General features: G+C 44.5%; 1 protein-coding gene across 4 annotated transcripts in view; it reads left to right on the top strand.

Annotated features, from left to right (window-relative positions):
* RECQL5 (RecQ like helicase 5) overlaps window positions 1–14,158 on the top strand; it is a 58,643-nt gene that overhangs the window by 36,333 nt on the left and 8,152 nt on the right. For all 4 annotated transcript variants that reach the window (XM_077832943.1, XM_077832944.1, XM_077832942.1 and 1 more), the window contains 3 exons: window positions 7,592–7,819; window positions 10,559–10,658; window positions 12,985–13,021. In XM_077832943.1, the coding sequence (XP_077689069.1) occupies window positions 7,592–7,819; window positions 10,559–10,658; window positions 12,985–13,021 (365 nt within the window). The remainder of the gene's footprint in view (window positions 1–7,591; window positions 7,820–10,558; window positions 10,659–12,984; window positions 13,022–14,158) is intronic.

The raw sequence follows: 14,158 nt of genomic DNA, 5'->3' as shown, positions 1-14,158 counted from the left end.
AGCATGATCTTGTGGTTAAGATGTGGTGCTCGGGGGCAGGAGTCTTGTGTTATTTTCTTGGCTCTGCTATGTATCTGCTGTGTGACCTTGGCCAAGTCATTTAACTTCTTGATGCCTCAATTTACCCTTCTGTTTACTGGGGGCAATAATACCTACCGGCCTCAAAGGAGTGTTGACACTTATTTGCTACCAGTACATTGTTCACTCTGCTTGTGTGTGGTACCCATAAGATCTCCCCTCCCCCATTTTTTTTCCCAGCAATTGGCAACTAGCTGTACAATTTGTCTTACTGGTTTTTATTAATTCATTCCTGAGTTGTCGTGATGGTTTGCTCCATTCAAGGGGACCTCGCCTCCCAAATGGTTGGGATCCCTAGTTCAGCAGACCTGGCATCCCTCCCTAGTGTATCTCACTGGAGATGCATTATCTTTTCAAAGGCAGGTAGTAGCTATGCTAAGATAAATGCACCTTTCCCTGGTATTTTATCTTCCCTCTCTAGTTTGAGATAAGGTGCTGAAACATTCTTCACTGGACAAGAACAGTGGCATAAAGAAAAGAGAGGCCAGGCACTGAACTCTGATGAATATCCTCGTTATCATCATGTCTGCAGTGATCGGGTTTCACTAACATTTCGCATCATGTTACTGAAATTTCAGTGTTAGCTTTTCTTTCTGTCCCTTAACACAAAATTGGGGTTTCTCAGTGAAATGAAAGGTGACTACATTTAGAAAAAATTGTCATAGAGTCAACCTATGGAACTCTCTGCCGCAGGGAGAGAGAGAAATACTGTGGCTGGATTTTTAAAGGGCTGGATAATTTCAGAACACTTGTGACAATTCAGTCTGAGACAATGGGTATAACCAAGTCTCCTGCTTCAAGGCAAAAATGAACTGCTTGTGGAGCCAAGGAAGGCTATTCCGCCATGTAGATCGTTGCACAACTAGCTATGTACTGCAGAACCTTGATTTTTTTACAAACACCAATCTCATGAACACTAGTTATACAAACCCTGCTTCGCAGCCGGGGGAACAAATCACATAACACAAGTGATGTCTCTGAGGAACAAGTCGTCATTCCTTCACACTTTGATTCCTTCAGTGCACTGGAAATTTTTGTAGTGGCTTGAAGGAGAAGAAGAAAGTGGTACAGTGCATCATACTGCAACTTATGCACTGTACCTGCTGCAATTGAGATGTTTGGTTTAATAAACTCTTCAATTTTGTGAACCACTCAATTACCAGTTTGTTTGTAAAGTAGGGGTGTTATTGTATTTTATTTGTTTTGCCTTCATCTGAAGCATTAAGGTTTTGGCTGTTAACAGGACACCAATGGCTTCAGAGCTCCTCCGTTCTTTGCCACAGCATTCCAGGGCAAAATCTTGTTTGTTGGTATTAGGGGGTTAAATGTACATGCAAACATCTTCCCCTCCCTCCTAACCCTGTCACTAAAGCTCTGTGAGGGAAGGGAGGGAGGGAGGCATGACCAGCCACTATTATATGCTTCACTCTTAACACCAAGAGGAGTGGTGTGTGTTTGACTAATAAGAGAATAATGCCTTCACTTCTTTCTCTCTTTGAGAAACAAAGAACTGACTCACAGAAGGCCTTTGACATTTCTGTAATGGTGCTGCAGTGGCAGGACCCGCAGCACCCTGCCGTTCTTTTGGAAGGGTAGGGGGAGAGACTCAAATGTGTCTCCCTTTTTTCCCTGGTTGTGAAAGAACTCTTTCTCTGAATTCAGGACCAGAATGAGTCAGTGCTGCTTTGCAGGGGGATAGAAAGCCATCTTTGTAGTAGCCCCTATTCAGCTTTCAGTGACCTGGGCTCATAGTACAATTAATTCACTGTCCCAATCCCCTTACCTGGGTAGTACTGTGTTCCTTCTGACTTCAGCTCGCACGCTTGCACTGAGCTTGTTTGGAGCCTGCTGCTTTAGTTTCTTCACCAGCTCTTGGCTGTGTTTTCTGCTTGGTAAATCAAAACCCCTGGGCTGCAAGGGAGTTAATGAATAGGCAGTCATTATGGACTCTTAACAGAGTCTGTTTGAAATGCCTGGAGCCAACAGATACTCTGCTGGATTCCTTGCCATCTTCTGGCCAGGAATCCAGACTTAACCCCCGGCCCCCGCGCCCTTTCCATGCACCTGTTTGTAGATGTCACCATTCAGACCTGCCTTAAAAAGGTAGTTTCTAATGGAGGAAATACTTCTTTTCCCTCTATGACCATTTTGCTGCTGAAACTGCCAAGCCAGCTGGAGTGCTTTTGGTAGAGAAGACAAAATGGCCCCGCTCAACCCTCTAATAATAGAATAGTTGTCTTCTAAATTTGTGTTTTAGTTGCAGAGCCTGTTAGAGGCCAAGCTCAAGTCTGCTGTGCGACGCAGATGCCCTGTGAAGTAAGTTCACTGAAGTTGCATCTTTGTAACTGACAGAAGAACTTGGTCCAGTGTTGTCAACTGTTTGAGGGGGTTATAACTTTAAGATGAGACTTGGCATCAAGGGCTAGATATTCAAAAGCAAGCCATGCATCTGAAATAGATATATATATGAAATATGTGCTGTGTAAATACATTCATAGTAATTATATTGTATGTGTCCAAAATGTGCTAGACACAATAAATCAGATGCTATATACAAATTAATAATAAGCAGTTAGCCATTAATCTATTTCCATGGTCCGGCTGTAGTAGAGAGAAATGGTGCATGTGTGAGAAGGGAGAAAAGAACTAAAGTACTTCAATTGTATGCTTGCTGGGACAGGGAGCGTCCTTTTTTCTGTGTTTGTACAGCACCTAGCACAGGGGGGTCCTGGTTTGTGACTCAAGCTCATAAGCAGGATGGTAATATAAAAAACACACAAGAATAGTAGGGGGGATTTTGAGCAAAATCCCTGCAACTGTTGTTGATGTATGGGAAAGTGAGGCACTTGACAAAATGTTCCCTGTTCTAAAAAAAATCCCAATCACACCTTTTTAGACTTGGCAAAAGCAGGTCTATGAGAAAAGTAGCAAAAATGTAGTCCTCACTGAGGGCTGGTGTCTGCTTGATTTAACAAAATTATGGCTATTTGAAAATTGTGCCTCGAGAAAATGTCAGTCTGCACTTCACTGCTGCCCGTGTGTGCCCAGCTAGCTACGGGCAGGTCTGCACTGCAGCTGGGAGCAAGCTTTCTAGCACAAGAGACAGACACACGCTAGCTCTTCTCAAGCTAGAGCACTAAAAATAGCCATGTAGCCAGGGGTAGCATGGGCAGCGACATAGACTAGCTACTTGAGTACGTACCTAGGGGATCCAGGTGGGTTTGTACTTGGGTGTCTAGCCTGAGTCACTGCCCATGCTACCCCCAGCTACCCTACTAATTTTAGTATGCTAGCTCAAGCAGAGCTAGTGTGTGTCTGTGCTCGGACTGGGAAGCAGCCTCTCAGCTGTAGTGTAGATGTTTCCTAAGTGAGCACTGTTTGCTTTTAAGGAACTTCAAACCCTGTTGTTGACACTTGAAAGCCCTGCAAATAGATCTTGAATAGGTTTGGAGTAAAGAGCTTATGGGGGAGGGCATGAAAGCTCTGGAAGTCAGATTTCCTCCAGCCTCCTATGACCAACAAATAAATTAAATGCAGGATCACAAAAATTAAGGTTCCAACATCTATGTTGTGCCCATGTTCTCATGTTCCATTCCTGTTTTTCTTATTAAAAATGTGTAGCTTAATATGTTACTCCTTTGTGATAAAATTAGGGCTGTCCAATGATTAAATAAATTGTGCGATTAATCACACTGTTAAACAATAGTAGAATACCATTTATTTAAATATTTTTGGATGTTTTCTACAATTTCAAATATATTGATTTCAGTTATAACACAGAATACAAAATGTACAGTGCTCACTATATATTTTTTATTACAAATACTTGCACTGTAAAAACAAAAGAAATAGTATTTTTCAATTAACAAGTACTGTAATGCAGTCTCTTTATCATGAAAGTTGAACTTACAAATGCAGAATTATGTACAAAAAAAACTGCATTCAAAAATAAAACAATGTAAAACTTTAGAGCCTACAAGTCCACTCAGTCCTATTTCTTGTTCAGCCAATCACTCAAACAAGTTTGTTTACATTTGCAGGAGATAATGCTGCCTGCTTCTTGTTCACAATGTCACCTGAAAGCGAGAACAGGTGTTCTCATGGCACTGTTTTAGCTGGTGTTGCAAGATATTTACATGCCAGATGCACTAAAGATTCATATCTCCCTTCATGCTTCAACCACCATTCCAGAGGACATGCGTCCATACTGATGACGGGTTTGCCTGATAACAATCCAGAGCAGTGCAGACTGACGCATGTTCATTTTCATCATCTGAGTCAGATGCTACCAACAAAAGGTTGATTTTCTTTTTTGGTGGTTCGGATTCTGTAGTTTCCGCATCAGAGTGTTGCTCTTTTAAGACTTCTGAAAGCATGCTCCACACCCTTCCCTCTCAGATTTTGGAAGGCACTTCAGATTCTTAAACCTTGGGTCAAATGCTGTAGCTATCTTTAGAAATCTCACATTGGTACCTTCTTTGTGTTTTGTCAAATCTGCAGCGAAAGTGTTCTTAATATGAACAACATGTGCTGAGTCATCATCTAAGACAACTATAACATGAAATATATGGCAGAATGCAGGTAAAATAGAGCCGGAGACATACAATTCTCCCCCAAGGAATTCAGTCACAAATTTAATTTAACGCATTTTTTTTTAATGAGTGTCATCAGCATGGAAGCATGTCCTCTGGAATGGTGGCCGAAGCATGAAGGGGCCTACGAATGTTTAGCATATGTGGCACGTAAATACCTTGCAATGCCAGCTACAAAAGTCCCATGCGAACACCTGCTCTCACTTTCTGGTGACATTGTAAATATGAAGTGGGCAGCATTATTTCCCGTAAATGTAAACAAACTTGTTTGTCTTAGCGATTGGACTGAGTCGACTTGTAGGCTCTAAAGTTTTGATTGTTTTGTTTTTGAGTGCGGATATGTAACAAAAATAATATACATTTGTAAGTTTCACTTTCACGGTAAAGAGATTACACTACAGTACTTGTATGCGGTGAATTGAAAAATACTGTTTCTTTTGTTTATCATTTTTACAGTGCAAATATTTATAATAAAAATCATAAAAAAGGGGGCAGTGTACACTTTGTATTCTGTGTTGTAATTGAAATCAATATCTTTGAAAATGTAGAAAAAACATCCAAAAATATTTAATAATTTCAATTGGTATTCTATTGTTTAACAATGCAATTGTTGATGCAAACTGCGATTAATCATGATTCATATTTTTTAATCGTGATTCATTTTTTTGAGTTAATCGCATGAGTTAACTGCGATTAATCTACAGCCCTAACTTCAAATACTGTGGGTGTAGATTCATCACTCCTACTACGGTTTGTCTACTTTAAACTGTATCATGATATATATATTTAATGTGATCCTGTGTACTATCTGGGAGCAATTTGAGGGCAAACGCAAAGCATGGGCTTACAAGGGATATAGAGTTTCCCTTAAGAACATACTTTGCATTCTCATACACACGTGTAAAGCTTGCTTGCTTTGTAGTAGGTGATTTTTTTTAAGTGGGTATTTTTAAATCAAGCCTGTTCCATGTAAGAGTTACATCACTATTTATTCAGGGCTCCAAGTAGTAGACACTACAGATATGTTTAAGACAAGACACTTGCTAAGAGCTTACAGTCTAAAAGACAAGGGGATACAATATGCTTGGAAAATGGAACTAGTTGATGTTGGATATAGATCTTGTTTCACTTGTTAATTTTTTCTTTAAATAATCCCCTTTTCCCCACCTTTCCCATCAGCCCTGGCACACTTGTTCAGTTATTGCAATGCTAGGTTTCAAAAACAGCCTCATTCCCCGTCATCTACCTGAAAAGAGGACTGCCTGGTTCTGCCCTCTCTAGCCAAATCAGATGATGCTTTCACCAGTTCAAGCATGGGGTGCTTTTGGAAGTGGGGGTTTCTCTTGCCCCTGTAGTTACTGAGCACATATATATGTATACTGTAATATAGACACATCTTGAGGAGCTAAACTATCTGCCCTGGAATATCTGGCCACCACTGTTCCCTCGAAGCTGTGTGCGTGCGCACGCAGATCCTAAACCGCGCGTGCACGGCGAAACACCGCGTGCACAGAAGCACAACAATTTGCACAGAAGAAATTTTTTGCGCGCACGGCCTGTCAAACATTAGAGGGAACGTTGCTGGCCACCCTCACATGCCTGGTTGCTAGTTCAGTATAACTGGTTGGGCAATATTGTCGAGCAGATTGCCTGGTTTTCATTGCTCACTAACATGCCTGTGGAATCCTTGTAGAGATTTGGCCATCTCTTTTGTCCCCCAGGAGGGGTATGTCTGCTCTCTACCTGGGACTGTGCCTCCCAGCCTAGGTAGACAGACTTGCGCTTGCTCGGCTCAAGCTAGTACACTCAAAATAGTGGTGTGGACCTTGTGGCATCTCGGGTTTGACCCCCCAGGGTCTGAACTCAGGTGGCTAGCCCTAGTCTTTGCCAGAGCTGCAACATCCAGACTGCCACTAGCTCAAGCTCCACTAATGCAAGTGTCTACCTGTGCTGAGAGGCTCCAGCTGGGTAAAAGAACGAGCCTATCATCCTTTGAATTACCACTGTGATCTCTGTAACGCAAAATAAATGAGAAGCTCACCAATGTGTGATCTGTGAACCTATCCCAAACAGTGAGGGTCTGTGCAGCAAAACTGATTGAAATACATGTTTATCTCAGAACCCCAAACTGATCAAATGGCTCTAAAATGGAACATGTTTATCCGAGAGACCAGAACTAGTACAAGTTTAGGGGACCTCTCTGTGAGACTGACTCAAGGCTGTATCTTGTGGCTCAGCTCTGTCAAAAGTCCATAGTAAAACTTGTGGGTGTTCAGTCAGACTTACCTTAAACTTGGTAGTAAGGTGTTGACGAATCCACGGCCACAACGTCTCTGGCTCTTCCATTGTTTCAGCAGCCTTTGCGATCTCCCTGGTCCAAATTCAGAACAGAGTAGTCTTTGGAGTATGAATAAACAAATAGGCCTATTTTCCCCTTCCACTGAGCGCTCCATACACATTGGGTAAGTGGAGCTGAATTTCTGCTTGTGCAGCGTGTTGGGGTGTGTGGTAACAGTGTGTGTAACCTGGGGGTTTGGGGTGGCTGTCTGTTTGCAGTGGCACTGCCTTTAACGAGTGAGTATTCAAAAGCGCCCGGTGTTGGCCTGACCGTGCTCTTATGGAGGTCAGTGTAAAACTCCCCTTGACTTCAGTGGGGGAGTTAGGTCAACGCTGAGAGCTCCTGAAAAGCCCTCCTGAAAAGCCCAAAACAGATGAGTTTGGGACAGCCCCATGTTGCCCTTGCTATGGTGATCCTCTTCTCCCCTCCCCACCCCACCCCATGTTGCAGATTTGATCTGCAGTATTAGGTATCTTCCGAGACTGCTTTCACCCCTTCCCTGCCCCCCATACTTTACCTCCCCCTTGCAGTAATTGTTCTCCCATCAGCATGTCATTGTTACCTTCTTTCTCTCGTCTCCTAGATGTCGCCATGCTGCCATAGCAAAGTACTTTGGAGATGTCACCCCCCCTTGTAACAAGTGCTGTGATTACTGCAAGAACTCAGGAGCAGTGAAAAAGCAGCTGGATTCCCTGGAGCTTATCAGCAACAGCTGGAGCAGAACCTGCATTAGACCCACAGGTTCCTCTCGGGACACCTATGACCCAGAGCTATATGAAGGAGGGAGGAGAGGCTCTGGAGGCTTTAGCAGGTTCGGATTTGATTGCTGAGCCTCCCAGAGACTGCGGCGTGTTCTGCTGGGGAGGGTGGAGCTCCTCCTCTTTGGACTGCCCTGCTGCCAGCCTAGCTGCTCCTAATTTCAGCAGATATTTCTGTGTAGTATTTTCCTGTCACTTATGGCCTCAAGGCCAGGAACTTTTTTCCATACGCTGTGGCTGGCTCAATCAGATTCATATCCCTGGGAGCCAGAAGCTGTCCTCAGATCATCTAGACCAGGGGTAGGCAACCTATGGCATGTGTGCCAAAGGCGCCACGCGAGCTGATTTTCAGTGGCACTCACACTGCCCGGGTCCTGGCCACTGGTCCAGGGGCTCTGCATTTTAATTTTATTTTAAATAAAGCTTCTTAAACATTTTAAAAGCCTTATTTACTTTACATACAACAATAGTTTAGTTATATAGTCTAGACTTATAGAAAGAGACCTTCTAAAAGCATTAAAATGTATTACTGGCACGCAAAACCTTAAATTAGCGTGAATAAATGAAGACTCGGCACACCACTTCTGAAAGGTTGCCGAAGCCTGATCTAGAACAATTGATGATCCCACAGAATGTAGCTGGTTCAAGGAACTGACCTATATTTTGCATCTGAGCTGGGAGACAGAGGAACTAGACTTTAGAGAGACTGTAATCAAGTGGCTAGCTCCAGACTTCTCCTGGATTCTAGTCCTAGCACTGACTCACTAACCTAGGGCAAGTTGCTTAACCTCTGTGTCTCCGTTTCCCCTTATCTGTAAAACGGAGATGGGTGTTGGGAAGTGTGATTAAATTTATATAGTGCTTAGCACACTTGGATGATGGTGCTATACACATGTGGGATGGTGGTGGTTGTGGTATTAATAATAAATTATAATAATAATAATATTTATTTATTAATTTTTCCCCAATCTGTAACTCCTATTTTGCATGGGGATTTTGTGTTTGAAAGCAAAAGGCTGTTAGCATTGCTGGGCTACAGCCATCATGTGGTCGGACACGGTGCAAGCTTCTCTGCACACTTCTACCTATACAGCTCTGTCATGATCTGCAGCACTGACTGCCGTTCTAGCCTTCTGCTTCTACAGGTTGACACAGATTGGTAGCTTCATTCATCAGATGACACTGGCAGTGGGATGAGGCCAAATTACTAGTGACCCTGAGCTGTACGGTAACTCCTCGCTTAATGTTGTAGTTAAGTTCCTGAAAAATGCTACTATAAGCAAAACAATGTTACGCTAATCCAATTTCCCCATAAGAATTAATGTAAATTGGGGGGGGGGGGGTAGGTTCCAGGGAAAATTTTTTTGCCAGACAAAAGACTATATTTTTATTTTTATATCTATCTATTTATATATATATAGAGAGAGAGAGAGACACACACACACACACACGCAGTATAAGTTTTAAACAAATACACAGCAACGATGATTGTGAAGCTTGGTTGAGGTGGTGAAGTCACAGGGTGGGATATTTCCCAGGGAATGCCTTACTGCTAAATAATGAACTAGCACTAGGCTGAGCCCTCAAGGGTTAACACATTGTTGTTAATGTAGCGTCACACCCTACAAGGCAGCATGAATGGAGGGAGGGGAGACAGCATGGCAGAGAGAGAAAGAGACACACCCTGTGTGTGAGAGAGATGCGCATTGCCCCTTTAAGTATGCTGACCCCATTCTAAGTACATTGCCTTTTTAAGTAGATCAGCAAGTTGAGACAGCAGCTGCTGATAGCAAGCTCCCTCCATCCTGAGCCCTGTCATGTCCCCCTGTGCTCTGTGGAGATGAGGTACAGGAGTGGGGGGAGGGGGACACCCTGACATTAGCACACCTCTGCCCCCTTCTCCCCCCATCCCCCCCGCAGAGCAAGCAGGAGGCTCCCGGGAGCAGCTCCAGGGCAGAGGGCAGGAGCAGCACACGGCAGTGGGGGTGGGACAGCTGGACTACCCGGCAAATGGTAGCCTGCTGGGCGGCTGCTGCACAGGGAACTTAGGGGAGCGGGGAGCTGGTAGGGGGGCTGCCGGTCCACCCTGGTTCCAAGCCCCCCCCAGCTCACTCCAACAGGCTGCTCTTCCTGCAAGCAGTGGATAAAGCAGGTGGCTGCCAAACAACATTATAAGGGAGCAACTTTAAACGAGCGTGTTCTCTAATTGATCAGCAAGGTAACAATGAAACGACGTTAAGTGAGGAGTTACTGTATTGGAACCCAGGACTCCAAAGACAAAGGCTATTGCTTTAACATAAAAAGAACAGGCAGACTTGTGGCACCTTAGAGACTAACAAATTTATCTGAGCATAAGCTTTTGTGAGCTACAGCTCACTTCAACAACTAAATTTGTTAGTCTCTACGGTGCCACAAGTACTCCTTTTCTTTTTGCGAATACAGACTAACACGGCTGCTACTCTGAAACCTGCTTTAACATAGGGCACTGCTTGCTACCTACTTCACTGATTTTGTGCTGCTTGGCTGTACCTTCTGTTCAAAGCTGTAGTGGTCACTGAGGACCCAGCTGTGCCAACCTTACTCACTGTGTTGATTTTAGTGGACTCTTAGTTGAGGAAGTACTGCTCAACTTGATTAAGGGTGGCAGAACTGAGCTCTAAGGTGTGTTCCTAAAAGTCAATTAGAAAACACCTTCCTGATGTGATTCAGGTTTTCTAAGGCCTTTAGACCAGCTATTGCTCCCTCTGCAAGAATTTGTATTCCTCTCCTAACTCTCCTGCCTTCTAATCCAGGTATGACGAAGAAAACCGTGGGAGTGGGGATGAAGCCAGTGAGGAAAATCGGAAACGGGAGTGGTACAACTTCTACAAAAAGCAGATGAATCTGCGTAAAGTGAGTTGACATCCCTTCTCTAAGAGATCCGAGGGCTTCTGGCCTCTGTGCAGTGTACCTGCCTCTGCTGCAGACATAGCAGCTTCCTGTGACTAGCAGCAGGACGATCAATGGTGTAATGATCACCCAGAAAGGCTTTATCGAATGGACATGTTGGCAAATGAGAACCAGAAGTCTGTAAATCTGAGAGCTAGCATAGGCCTCTCTAGTTTTACTAAATTCAGATATACAGGCCTTGTCTCCAAACTCTGGACCAGATTCTCTCATGCCAGTTTTTCTGTGGAATGGGGTGCTCTGAGGAGGAAGACTCTCCACAGTTTCCTGAACTAATTTGTCCTGAAGCCATTCTGCCTGGGGGGTGTTTTCCACCTCCCACCTCAGTCCCTCTGATCTTCCTTGGAGCTCCACCAAAAGTCAGAGCCATCTGCTCAGATTCAGGAGCCACCTGACTATTCCTCCTGCTTCCTGGAAATGTTTCCATTAACATTCCACAGTGCAAAGTGACCTCTGCAGAAAACTTAGCGCAATCTGAGTCCTCTAAGGATTCCTCCAGAGGCTGGGGGTGCAGAGGGCTGGATGGTGGATGCATCTCCAGCTGGCCCTCCGACCGATTTGCAGATGGAAATCTCTCCATTGGTAAGGGGCAGAGTAGAGGGAGGATGTGCTATGAAGATTGTTGATGGCTCCTGTCCCTCTACAACTTATTGCATGGAAAAAGGTGAAGGATCTTGGGGAGTGATGGGATTCTTGTAAATGGAGACTGGCATAAAGGGAACTAGCTTGTTACATATAATAGATGGAACCTTTTTTGGAAAATAATTGTGCTGGGCCCTCTTCAAACTTCTCTCAAGGCCTGTAATTTTAAAACCCCAAAAGCTCAGGGTCTCTGATCAGTCCGCGGGGTTCAGATAATTGAGTGAGTAGTAACTTTGCATCCAGCTAGGTGATAAGTGTCTGATAAACTTGAAGCCTGCATTTCTGCTCCAGGAAGAAGTGGAAAGTACAGCAGCCTGTGTCTCTGCCCTGCAGGATAAACCCCAGCACAGACAGATAAAGAAAGGCTGCCAAGATAAAAAACAACAGTGCAGAGAAATGACACCATCTGTCCCTCATTCTTCCCCCTTCCCTCCCTCAACTCCTGTCCTCCATGTCCTGCCCCCACCCATCTCCCCACAGGGGATTTAATGACTGTTACTGGAGCAGGGGGATGAACTTGGAAACTCACCATTAGACTTACCTATATTTAACCCTCTGAACCTCTAGCATCATAATGATAATACGTCATCCTCCTATGGAGCTTTTCAGCCCCAGATCTCAGTGCTTTAACACGAACGAATATAGCCTCACCCCATCACTGTGAGGACAGGTAAGCATTACTCTGGCCCATCTGCAGCGTGGTGTAATAAGGCACGGAGAGGTTAAGTGACTAGCCCAGGGTGTCTCAGTGAGCAGTGCCAGTGCTGGAAATAGAATCTAGCAGTCCTATCTCCTAGGGCTTGTCTACGCAAACAGCTAGTTCCCAACAAGCTGGGGTGTGAATCTGCCCCACACTAGCCTGCCACGGACTAACTAACTGTGTGGACCCTGCTGACATGCATTAACAGTTCATTGATGCGCTTTGATCTAGCCCTCTCTGAAATGGGATGAGCTCAGAGCACATTAATGAACTGCTAATGCATTGCAGCAGGGTCCCTGGGGACGTTTTCAGGCTACTGCGGAGTAGATGCACATCCCAGCTTGCTGCAAACAAATTGTTCATGTAGACGCCCCATGTAGTCTTCTGCTCTGACCATTAAACTGCATTTCCTACTAGCATCGCTGTTGCAGTACTGTGTCCGTATTGTCCTCAGCTCCGTAATGGTAGCTGTTGCTGCATCCACCCTTGCGCCTTGCTGCTGCTTGATCTGGTTTCTATAAATTGTTCCAACTGTTGCCTATACTACATGGGTTTGATCCCCCTTCCCGTTTCCCATTTATGTGAAGAAAATCTCCTTCATGTTATTTACGAGCTGGCCCCTGCCCTACTCTAGTCAAGGGGATCCTGTCTGCTTTAACATATCTAATATTTGACTGGCCTCAATCAGCCCCACTGGCCTTTGCATTTCAACCCTTACCTGCTCCCCAGTCTCTTCTGTCCTTTTTGCTGCCTTTCCCACACCGTTATAATTTTGGCATCATCCTTCCTGGAACAGGTGGTTGGAGCTGCATATAGAGTCTCTCGTGTTCTCTGTAGTCCTTCATATATGTTGCTCATGATGGAAATGTTTGACCTCTCTCTCTCTCTCTCTCTCTCTCTCTCTCTCTCTCTCTCTCTCTTTTCCTGCAGGGCAAAGAACCAGAAAAAGACGACTTTGTCCCTCCAGGTAGATCTCTCCATTGCTTTATAGTTTTACCAGATGGTCTCGATCAGTGAGAGAGTTCCATGGGGAAGGGGAACACTGTGGTTCATAGATACTAAGGTCAGAAGGGACCATTATGATCATCTAGTCCGACCTCCTGCACAACACAGACCACAGAATCTCACCCACCCACTCCTGCGAAAAACCTGGGTGCCTTATGTAACATCAATATCTGGGAATAACAAAGAATGCAACTTAGTCCTCCCCTGTGGCTGGATGTTCCACAAAGAGGACACCGCTGAATCAACCCACGCTCCAACTGTTGGGCACCAGGACCAGAGCAGTGGGTCCCTGGCTGTGGAACTCCTTGCTAGAAGAGGTCGGTCTAAGCCCAAATCTGAGGTTGTTCAGGTCAAGTTTAGATTGCATCTTTCTGATACAGCCTGCCCCAGAGAGACACCTTTTGATCTGGGCTTTCAGCCTCTCTAATTTTGTGCCACGTTTAAATATCCCAGTTCTGGCCACTGTGTCAAACCTGAGCACAGAATTCTTGCTACAGGCCAAAGGGGTGCCCTACAGCAGTGGCTCTCAGCCTTTTGAGATTATTCTACCGCTCTAAAGAGTCTGATTTGTCTTGGGTTCCCTCAAGTTTCACCTCACTGAAAAACTTAGAAAATGAGACACACAAATGTCACAGCACACTGTTACTGACAAATTGCTGACTCTCATTTTTACCATATAACTATAAAATAAATCAGTTGGAATATAAATATTGTACTTACATTTCAGTGTATAGTCTATAGAGCAGTATAAACAAATCATTGTCTATGAAATTTTAGTTTGTACTGACTTACTAGTGCTTTTTATGGAGCCTCTTGTAAACCTAGGCAAATATATAGAGGAGTTGATATACCCCCTAGAAGATGGCTAAGTACCCCCAGGAGTACACTTACTCCTGGTTGAAACCCACTGCTCTACAGAATATGTTGCTCTGCTCAACTCCCCCCATTCCCCATCTCCCCCCCGAATGAGGTTGTTTTTTCTGAGAATTGAAGGCCCTGAAAGGGGCTCGCTGGGACAGAGCTCTTTGACGAGCAGCGAGTCTTGTGCTTGTGACACAGACGTATTCACCTCGGTGAACTCTAACCTCAGCTTCCTCCT

The sequence above is a fragment of the Eretmochelys imbricata genome, chromosome 14 (genome assembly GCF_965152235.1).
Source record: "Eretmochelys imbricata isolate rEreImb1 chromosome 14, rEreImb1.hap1, whole genome shotgun sequence".
Lineage (NCBI taxonomy): Eukaryota > Metazoa > Chordata > Testudines > Cheloniidae > Eretmochelys > Eretmochelys imbricata.
This window is presented reverse-complemented; position numbering and strand designations above follow the sequence as displayed.